The sequence below is a fragment of the Piliocolobus tephrosceles genome, chromosome 4, assembly GCF_002776525.5.
Source record: "Piliocolobus tephrosceles isolate RC106 chromosome 4, ASM277652v3, whole genome shotgun sequence".
NCBI classification, from domain to species: domain Eukaryota; kingdom Metazoa; phylum Chordata; class Mammalia; order Primates; family Cercopithecidae; genus Piliocolobus; species Piliocolobus tephrosceles.
Window position 1 is genome coordinate 62,542,299 of NC_045437.1, and position 11,045 is coordinate 62,553,343.

At 44.8% G+C, this 11,045-nt stretch overlaps 1 protein-coding gene across 2 annotated transcripts in view; it reads right to left on the reverse strand.

Moving 5' to 3' along the window:
• MAP3K1 (mitogen-activated protein kinase kinase kinase 1) overlaps window positions 1-2,280 on the reverse strand; it is a 77,027-nt gene extending 74,747 nt beyond the window's left edge. Inside the window, exon 1 of one of the 2 annotated variants that reach the window (XM_023210524.3) lies at window positions 1,727-2,280. In XM_023210524.3, the coding sequence (XP_023066292.1) occupies window positions 1,727-2,208 (482 nt within the window). In that variant the 5' untranslated portion in view covers window positions 2,209-2,280. Of the gene's footprint in view, window positions 1-667; window positions 814-1,726 lie in introns of those variants that run through there. The other variant, XM_023210525.3, reaches the window with a different exon arrangement.
• Window positions 2,281-11,045: the final 8,765 nt, after the last annotated feature.

The window sequence follows — 11,045 nt, forward strand, 5'->3', positions numbered from 1 at the left end:
CGTTTGCTAAATTATTTATTGTATCCAAAAAGTTAGGTCTCCTTAGATACAATTAATTTCTTAGATTTGGGGTCAAAAATTTTTATCTGGAGTTCATTTAAAGTAAAAGTTGCCTTCAAATAATTATTCTAGTTAAGTTTTAATACAATCTGCACAGAAACAGGAAAACTATAGAGGTTCATAACTCTTTTAAGAATTACATGTACAAGTGCACAGAAAACTGTTATCAGTCACAAATCTCCTTTCGTCTCAGTAATGCCATGGCACAGTGCGGAGCATGTTTTTTAGTTTTTGGGGGGAGGAAGGGGACATCTAAATATTAAATGGATCATGATTTTAAGCAAATAATCAAGTGCACAAAAAATGCCAGAGCACTTTAGATAATTAATCCAAACCAAGGACTCCTACTGTCAAATTCGTCTCACAAAATGACACGCTTTATTCTCATAATAAAGGTCAGGGAATTCTACAGGGCAACGAGGGACTATCACAAAAACATTTCCAGCAACTCAAAATACCCATCAAGACTTTGTGCTTTGCATACGTTAATCAGATTTTTAAAAAGCAAACAAGGGCGTAGCTGTCACACTTAAAATAATTTCCTTTAACATAAAAATTTCCAGTAGCCAAAAATGGGCGAGGCCAATAAACCGCTGGTCTAAATTACCTTACACATACTGTACTTCATATGCACCAGAAGACGCATCTGAACCGAAGCCCACCGCACTGTGGCCCCTGGAATTCAGCGGGCGGCCGCGCCGGGGCACCGAGCAGGAAGCACCGCACCCGCGCCGTGGTCTGCGCACCAAGCCGGAGGGGCTGCGGGGAGCAGTCACCACTGCTTTGAAACTGAATGGCTGACACATCCGGTCCTGGCTCTTACACCACTCCGCCAAATGCAAACTTCAAAGGCCAAATTCGAACTCCAAAGAGAAGTCACTCAAGTGACTTAGCAGTGCAGTTCACATTCCCAGGAACACTCAGAGCCCCTTGGGGGCCGCAATTAGACAAACCGCACTTCCTAAAAGACTGCAAGCCCCTGCGAGTGTGCAGCCTCCCGCCGCACCGCTTTGACAGGCGTTACGGAGCCGTCCTCCTCCAACCCTGCGGCCGGCGCTGGGGGCGCGCCGCCTGCGTCCGGGCCTGGCCCGCGATACCTGCCTAGGGTCTCGAGTCCCGGGCGGGCCGAGGGGCTCTGCCTGTCACGGCCGCTGGGACCTGATACTTTCTCTTCGGCCCTCTCAGTCCCCCACCCGACCTCGGGCTTCCCACCCACCCCGCCCCTTTTCCGACCACCGCCCGCCGCAGACTCGGGCCTCGCCCCCAATGCCTTTGCCCCGGGGACACCCGTCCGGGGGCGCCGCCGCAGGGCCGTGCCCCAGCTCCGGGCTCCTCGGAGAGCCCCAATTCCAGGAGTCCCACAAAGCCAGCCGTGGCCCCCTACACCTTTTCGCAACGGTTCCCCGCAGAGAGGCTCGCACGCCTGTCACATGTCTGCAAACAATAACAAACTCTTCCGCACGTCCCCGTCCGGTCCCCCAGGCTCTGGGTCCGGGGCGCCGCCCGACTCCGGAGGGGTCGGGGGGTGCTCAGGCGCGCGGGTCCCGGCAAGCGGCGCGTAGCCTCACTGCGCTGAGCCCCGGGACGCCGTGCATGGTGCCCGGGGTTCATTCATTGCCCTCCGCCAGCTCCCAAGTCCCCGCGGCGCCCCGGCCGCGCTGCTCACCCGGCGGGGGCCGCTGCAGGAGGTGGCTCGGCGGCGGGCGCCCGCTTCTCCCCGGGCTCGGCCGCTGCGGGACTCGAGGCGCCGCTGTCCGGCGCGGCCACTGGCTCGGCAGGGTGGGCGCCGCCGCGGCTCGCGGCTCCGTGGGGCGGCGGCACCGCCACAGGCTGGAAGCCGGTCCCACTCCCCGCTGCGTCCGCGGGCTCCGGCGACGGGGAAGTCGAGGAGGTCGGCGGTGAGGCGGTAAGGAAGAGCGGCGGCTCAGGCAGCTGGTCCAGCTCCACACTCCGCACTTTGCGCAGCTGCCGCCGCCGCCAGTCCGCCCGCTCGCGGCCCCCGCTGCCCGCCTCCCGCAGCAGTCCCGCGGCCGCCGCGGGCGCGCTGCTCGCCTTGAGGGTCCCTCCGCCGCCGCCCGCCTCAGGGCTTGCAGCCCCGGCGCCCGGGAATCCAGACGACGAGGCGCGATTCCCCGCCGCCGCCGCCATTTTCTCTCGCGGGCTACATTCGCTCGGCCCCTGCGAGGGAGGGAGGGGGCGGGGAGAGCGCAGGGGGCGGGCACTGCGCCGCTAGCGTAAGGCCTCCTGCGCCAACTGCGTGAGCGCGGCCCGCCGGGCGCCTGGCCTGGAGTGACCGACTGGCCGGCGCGCTGGGTCCGGCCTGCGGCGAGGTGCGGGCGGAGGGCGGCCCGGCGGCCCCAGGTGGGAGGGAGTGGGCTGTGCTCTCGGCCGGGCGAGAGGGCGGGCGGACGAGGTGGACTAGGAGAGGGAGGGGGCAGGGGTGCTCTGAACTCAGCGCTGCGCGCGCCGCGCCGCCAGGTAGTCCCGGCCTCACCGGCGACAGGAGGAGCCTTGGCGGTAGCGCCGCGCGGCTTCCTCTCCGCAATCTCGGCCCGGTTCCGCGGGAGCTCGCCGGAAGGGAGTTGCGGATTCCGAAAGACAGAATTAGTTCCGACTTGGGTTTCTGGTGCTTGAAAGGGACGCAGGCGAGAGGGTTTACAGTCTGTCATTCGCATTGCCGTTTGCAGTGGGCGTCGAGGGACCCAGGCGCGGACCAGCCTCCCACCGACGCGCAGGTGGCGCCCGGGACCGTCGCCTGCTGCAAAGCGAAAGCAAGTCAACGTTTAGCAGGCAGGCTGCCGCGGACCAGAAAAATAAAAGTTTTGTTTTTGTTTTCTTTTGAAAAGAAAGCACTCCTTCTCTATTGTCCCACTCCTATCCCTGTGCTACAAATAACAAAACTTCAAAGTTTTCTGTAATACGTTACATCCTTAAGCTGCTCATTTGGGACAACTACCCCCTACCCGCACCAAGTCCCCACAGCCTCTGAGAAACCGTGGTGGGGAGGAAAGGAAGGGGGTGCCCTGGTCGATCTTTAGTAGTTTTTCCTTGACTGCCTTTGGGAAAGACAGTCGCGTACAGGACCACATAGAGCGCGTTTAGGGAAGGGACTAGCGCTGTGCCAGGAAATGCTCGGCAATGTCACCCTCGGCCAGGTCGGCCCTCCCCGAATCCAGTGCTTCTCGCCGCACGTCCTTCTTCCCTGCAGGGTCGGGCCACCGGCCGGGTTCCCTCTGTCCCCACCCCTGCAGGGCCGGGCTGCCCCTAGTTCCTGGACTCTACGTGAGAAGGTGCTTTGGGATGGAAAAAGCAACATTTACATGTTAATGATTTTTGACCTTTTGTCAACTGAGGAGAGCTTCTGTGTTGCGTTTATTTCTTCCTTCCTTGCCTTTCCTCCAGCTGGTTTGTTTAGGATGGGGAATCTCCCAAAACCCAGGAGGAACGTCTGTAGATTTACTTTGTGAAACATGATTAAGGAGGGGGGAAGTTAGGGCTGGGGAGTACGGATTCTCACGGAGGTAATCTTGTCAGTCTTCACATATTTAGACAAAAGCCTGAACTATTTACAGAAAAATTCCATTGACTTCTTGAGACTAGGTAAAACGAAAACCCCTTTCCCAGATATAATGTTAACTGCGTAAACAGGTTAGATCAGAGAAGTTTTAAACAGTCCGGATTTCATATTAGCTCAATGTTTTGAAAACTGCTGTAACATCTCCCGTAAGATAGTTTTAGATCGTTACACTCAACGGTACAAATTTTGAAAGTTCAGATAAATCTGTTAAAAATTAAGTCTACATTTAGGCTATAATTATATGCTCTTTTAATGGCACTCAAATGTATCATTCAAACCAAACAGTAATTTCCCAGGTTTTCCCGGATTGCCACACCCACCAAATCCTAAACTGAAACAGATAAACTTTCCTTGTTCCTATTTTGATCTGAAGACTTTTAAATTTGCATGCACATATTCAGGTACCTGTAAGTGAGAAAAGTAAGTGGAAGACTTCAACCAGAGTAGCAAAGTAAAAAGGATATTCCAGCAAAACTTTGATTTTTGACTCTTTGTACAGTGGTTGAAGCTGGGGGGGATCAAAGGGAGAGGGCTACCCAGCGCATCGCTATCAACTAGACCCAATTCTCTAACTTCCTCCAGCCACCACGTATTACTATGGAGAAACCTAAGTGTTGGCCTTTTCCCACAGTTTTTGGTGCTTTGAGTCATTTTTTTCTTTAAATTTTTACGTAAATATTCAGGTTGTCATTAATGCGTCTGCATATGGACACACTGATTTCTTAGAGAACCAAAAGACATGCTTAACTGAAAAGGGTGTTCTCCCTCTGCCGTATGTTAATAGAAGTTTTGAGGAGCATTTAACTGTATGGGATTGCTACCAAAGTTTCTGAGTCTTATGCGTGATTAAGACTCTAGCTCTGGTTTTGGTGCTGTTCAATCCTGCTCTATGTTACTGCAGAGAGGTGGATGTCAAATATCAAGTACTGTGGGCTCTGAATTCTCTTAATATGATTTCTTTAATGACATTCAGGAGACTTGTATTTCTTCCAAGGTTGTTTCTAGACTGAAAGCTCTGGTTCCTATTTCCAAGCTCTTCATTTCCATCCTCACTGGGACGTAAACCTTGCAATGATTTCACGCATGCAATTTCATGACAATTTCAGTAACCTTTATACCGTTGCATTACAGATCACTGCCTCCACATAGTGCTTCTGGAAACTACATCACACTTCAGTTCCTACACCATATTCACGTTGAGGATCCCTTTTGACACTGGGCATTTCCTCACTGTGCATAAATATCACAAATATTAGAATGAGCAGACATAATATACATTGGGAGAATTATTTCAGCCTGTACATGATTCATCATATATTTAGTAAGCACCTACTGTGCACATGCAGGAATTTTTCTCCTCTGAGGATATTGTTTGTTGTTTTTAATTTCTACAAAAATGAATAAACAAAATATTCGGATCTACAAATATTTTTATTAGTGGGTATTTATCAGGCTGACTGGTAGAATTCCAGATCAATCAGTATGTGAGTGTATTCACATATTCATGGCTGTTTGTGAGATCTATACCTCAGATAAAAGAATAATGTAACCTTGAGAATAGGGTAAAAGCTGGTGTTCTTTCAAGCTTACAAATATTTATTATGGAATACTTGCAGGAGTGCTGGGGCTAGAATTTGGTTTCTGCATGCTCTTTCCAGACAACATACTTCCCAGGTGTTTTCAGCTGTTCTAAGTCAGAAAATCCTGTCATCAGTGGGATAATTGGTTCCCTACAAGGGCACTGTAAATGACATTATAGTAGAAGGTCTCTTAACCAGCCTCCATTTAGCTGACTCATCCAGTAACAGATATCAGCCATTACTGTATGCTGTACAACATGCAGATGACACAGCACAATAAATGCTCAGGCCAGTGGCTGGTGTACACCTGCATACTTCTGTTCCCACTAGGTGAGTTATGGGTCCCGTGAGAATCCATTGTACTTGTTCCCAAACTTGATTCCGCCTATTACACTGTTCCTTGTGAAATTTAATTAAATATTACACAATTGATTATTAAATTAATAAAACATGAGTATGTATGTGCAAAAAAAAAGGTTGTTCCAGTGAAAATGAAGTGAAATGCTTTGAGAGAAAATGATTGAAACTGGGGATCAAAGTGAGGCGGTACCCAGTGCAACACTGTCAATTAGTTAACAATTCTCTAACTTCTTCCCAGCCACCACATACCACCATGGCGAAACCTAAGTGCCGGTCTTTCCAATACCTTTTGATGCTTGTAGTCATTTTTATTTTAATCACTTATGTGAATATTCAGGTTATCATTGTGCATTTGCATATGGACACACTGATTTTTTAAGAGAAAAATAATCAGAGGACATACTTAATTGAAAGGGTGTTCTTCCTTTACCATGTGTTAGTAGGAAGTATTGGAGGCGAGGCACTGAAAAAATCTCTGTCAAATTAGTTGTGGGTATGACCATTGTGAAAGATTGGGAAGAAAGCATTCAAGCCTAGAATTTACTTTGCAGGTATCTTTCAGGAATCACTTTGCTTTAAAGAAACTAAAGCTGAAAATTGTAGGCAACGTGAAAGATACATGGAACTCTAAACGGTGGACCCACATTCTAAAGACTAAGGCCCTACAGCCAAATATTGACCAAGAAAACCCCAAACCAACCAAAACAAAACACTGTTGTTTATATGTTTTAAGCTAAAGTAAAATACTTAAGAGATATATATGATTCCCTTTTATTAATAAACTTTCTAAACATTTTGCATGTATCTGCATGTTCTTAAAATCAGAAATTAATTTTCGTAATAAATAATGAAAAGTACTTGAATTGGAATTTTATATTTAAGAATACAACTATAACTTATTAAATTTAATTTGCCTCAGAGTAAGCAAAATTCTTCTCACTTTACAATCATGCACTGATTGAATTCTTTGGCCATCGTGGTTGCTGTTTTTTGATGCATACTGAGATACTCTTTTTCCATTTGACCTTTGTGGCTTAGTCAGGGCTATCATTTTTGCAAACAATATTTGAAGGGTTCATACATGTTCCCAAGATCCTCCTGTAATACTCGATTGCTTTCTTTAGACTAGTGTCCTTGTCAGTTTTTTCTTCCTTTTACCGACTTCCTGGTACAACTGTGCTGAATCCTGCATTCACAAGGCTTTGCATGTGACCTGAGCAGTTCAGGACCACTTTCATTGGCTTTGTTCACTTCTGCATCTTTTGCAACATTTGCACCTTCACTTTGCAATTGATTTCCATTGTTTTGTGGCCAAAGCTGCTATAAAGAGGTATACAAAGTTGGCATGGGGTTGGGCACAGTGGCTCACGCCTGTAATCCCAGCACTTTGGAAGACCGAGACAGTAGGATTACTTGAGACCTGGAGTTTCAGGCCAGCCTGGGTGACATAGTGAGACCCTCATCTCTACAAAAATTAAAAAAAAAAAAAAGTAACTGGGCATGGTGGCACACGCTTATATTCCCAGATACTCAGGAGGCTGAGATGGGAAGATGGACTATGCCCAGGAGATCCAGACTGCAATGAACAATAATCATACCACTGCACTCCAGTGTGGGCCACAGAGCAACCCTGCCTCTAAAAATAAATCAATAAATATAAATTTTCAAAAATTGTCATGCACTAGAGGAATGCTGTCTAACAAAATATAGTACAATCCACGTATATAATTTTAAATTTTCTAGTAGACACGTTTAAAACCAGGTGAAATTAATTTCAATAATATATTTTATTTTACGTAACATATCCAAAAAATTATTTTCATGAGTAATTAATCAGTGTATAACGTATTATGAATGAGGTAGTTTCTCTTTTTTGGCACTAGATCTTTGAAGTATGGTGTGTGTTTTACACTGACAGGACATTTCTAACATCTTCAGACTAGCCACATTTTGAGTGCTCAAAGGCTGCAGGTAGCTGGCGTATTGGACAGTGCAGACCTAGAACTATAGTACCTAACACCAATGAGTTTTATGAATTGTTAAATGCTTTATTAGGTCAGGATTAACATATAAGAAAAATAATCCACATGTATATGTTCAGGAAATAAAGAAGAAATGCATTAGATATAAATTATAGTCATGTGCTGCATAATGGTGGATACATATATGATGGTGGTCCCAGAAGATTATAATGCCATATTTTTACTGTACATTTTCTATGTTTAGATATATTTGGATGCCCAAATACCTACCATTGTGTTACGCTGCCTACAGTCTTCAGTACAGTCACATGCTATATAGGTTTGTAGCCTCGGAGCAATAAGCTATACCATATAGCTTATGTGTGTAGTAGGCTATACTATCTAGATTTGTATACATACACTCTATGATGTTCACACCATGACAAAATCACCTAACGATGCATTTCTTGTAATGTATTGAATGTATCCCAGTCATTAAGTGATGCATGACTGTAGTAACACATAACTAAGAAAATTAGTCTTTCCACCTCTACTAGCTACCTTTTCAAATACATTTTAGCCACTACTGTTGGAGTTACCTTTCTCAATTACAGTTCTGATTCTGTCCTCTCTCCTCAAACCCTTTAATGGTTCCACACTGTATGGAATCTACATTATTTGATTCATTAAACAAACATCAAGTGCATTTTCTCCTATGTGCTAGACACTGTGCATACCCTAGAGATCAAAGTAGGTATGACATTTACCCTCATGGAACTCCCAGTCTATCACCTCCCTTACTTTCTACCATTGACAGTTCAGTTCTCACCATAGTACATTCTATCCTGAGGCCTGAGCTCCAGCCACAAATATCTGTTCCCCCTAGTTAGGAATATATCGTACTGTCTTTCCTCTTCTCCTGAAAACACTTCCTTAAATCCACTTCACCCCTAAAACCCTCACTACACCACCCCTGGGCCAATCCTTTTCCTAACATTTGCAGGGTCAGGGCGAGAATGCAGATGGAGGCCCCTTACAACATTTTTAATTATTTACAAGTTAAACTGTAAGCCAACAGTAAGTAAAATATGTTCTAGATTCCCACTTTGATAAGTATACTTTTATAAAGACAAAATTGAATATTATATGTAAAGTTCTGGCTTTTATATGACTGATATGACAAAATATCAAAGATAGTTGTATTTAATTGCAGTCCATTAATGGGCTGACAATGTTTGGATGAGGAATAAAGACACGTAATTTGCAATTTTTTTATGAAATTAATTTTCTATCTTTAATTTCAACAAAATTACTAATTATGTTGTTATATTAAGATATTTCACATAATTTGTGTTCAGTCACTTGAAACAATCCAATGATCTATTATTATTAAAAGGTAAAAATCAATTCAAAATACAAATTTGACAAACATCAAAATTTTAAATAAAAATATTTAAATCGGAACTTTTAAAACTTTTGAAAATTTGATTATCAAATATTTTATTAAAATAAAGCTATTTGAACTTCTAGCATTCAAGAGCCACATAGTTGCTAAAATATGGACAACATACTTTAAATGTTTTGTCAAATCTATATAAATACAAATATAAGTCATACATAATGTTTAATACTGCAAAATATTCCTTAGTGTTTGAATGTAAATGCTGTTAATATTGCCCATGTATTGTGAGTAGTTAGGGATCCATGAAGTGGAACACAAAGGGAAACGAGAACATGGACTCTCAGACAACCAGGACGTGACATGTTATTCAGGAATCCATTGCGTTTCTGTTATGTGAGGGAAGAGATCTGACAAGTTAGCGCATTTGTCTCTTCTCTTACTGAAAACTTCTACCAGTGAGATCTTCGCTGTGTCCAAAGTGGTGTTGTTTCCAACATCAGTGGCAGCATCAGCATCTACAAAACTTCTTGACATTTGAAGGCCCTGGGGCAAGGCATGTGAAGCTGCGCTTCTCTGTGGCTCATTAGTTTTGATCGCCGGAGCAGACGTTTGCCCAGCCACCGCTGTGCACTAGATCCCAGTGATCAGGGCAGCTGTGTGTTCTTGAGTCAATTTCAATTTCCAAATTTGTGACACACCATGTACTCTAAAACACAGGGCGGGGGTAGTCTCCTGCCCAGGTCCGAGGGAGGTACTGCTAAGCATCTGCTAAGGGGCAGGCCCTTTTCTGGGAGGAATAAGAGGTACTGAGAGCAGAGAAAACAAGACAATGCCCTTTTCCTCTGGATATTTACAAAGCCTGCCTTGCATTGGAGCCACTTGTGTCTGTGTGCACATTTTCCAATTCCTATGAGACCCTGGAGCAGAGACCATTTCGTTTGCATCATCTCACCTCCAGAGGGTCCCTACCTTGGTGCCTTGCATGCAGCAGTTGCTCAGTGAACAAGAGTTGGTTTAGATGATTACGAAACACCAACTGTCTAAGAGTTCTTAGGATCTGACCTTTAATCACAACGCTCCCTCCCTAACAGGGAGTTCCCCTTCCTTGAAATAAAACTACCTTATCTGCAAACTCAATTGTGCATTCATTTTAGAAAAAGGTAAGAATTTAACTCTATCTATATTCTGAACCTCTTACTGGGGGCAATTGGTGGGAATGGGGGATCAGGGAACTGGGAATCTAAAAGGCAGAAAAATAGAATGGCAGAAAAGAAGCAGTTTTGCAATGAAGACTCAGGAAAGTTTAAGGGAAATGAGGGGTAGTAAACTCAGGTCTTAAAAGTGCACTTCAGGGGCCTCTATGAGGAGAAGGGATTGTTGGTACTGTGAGGGAGGAGGTGGAACCTGGAGAAGTAGACTGTGGTCAAGGTGGTGCTGGGGGTCATACAGTCGAAAGGCATTGAGTATTTGGATAGAAGCCCATAAAAGGAAAGAAAAATGTCTCTAGGTGTGTGTACCACCGCAACATAAAACCAACCTGAAAGGTTTGGGGAAGAGGATCCTGGAAGTTTCTGGAGAACAAAAGGTGTTTAAAATTATCATTAAATATAAACATGTATTAAACATTTACTATGTGCCATAAGAAGCACAGTGATAAGTGCTTCCTATATATTAACTTATTTAATCTACACAATAACCCTGTGAGGTAGTCACTGTCATCATCGCCATTTTCCAGATGGAGAAACTGAAGCAGAGGGGTTAAGTAACTTAACCAAGACTATTCAGAGGCAGTGGAGGTGAGATTTGAACTTAGATACTCTGGGCCCACCGCCCATTCTTTTAACCTCAAAGCAGCAATGAGTATCCATTATGATAACATAATATATGTAAAATATCTTTGTTGTTTTTCTGTGGTTAGCTACTATTTTCTTAGTGAGAAACCTATTTATGAGATCTTTCAGTGTTCTTGCTTCAATACAGCTTTCATTCTCTAATGCCTTAAGCTTCTCAAGTGAAAATATTACCATGAAGTTCTTCACCAATACATACCCCTTTGAATGCAGAAAGGGATACTACATTCTGCACTATTTTTTAACCGAAAGTAC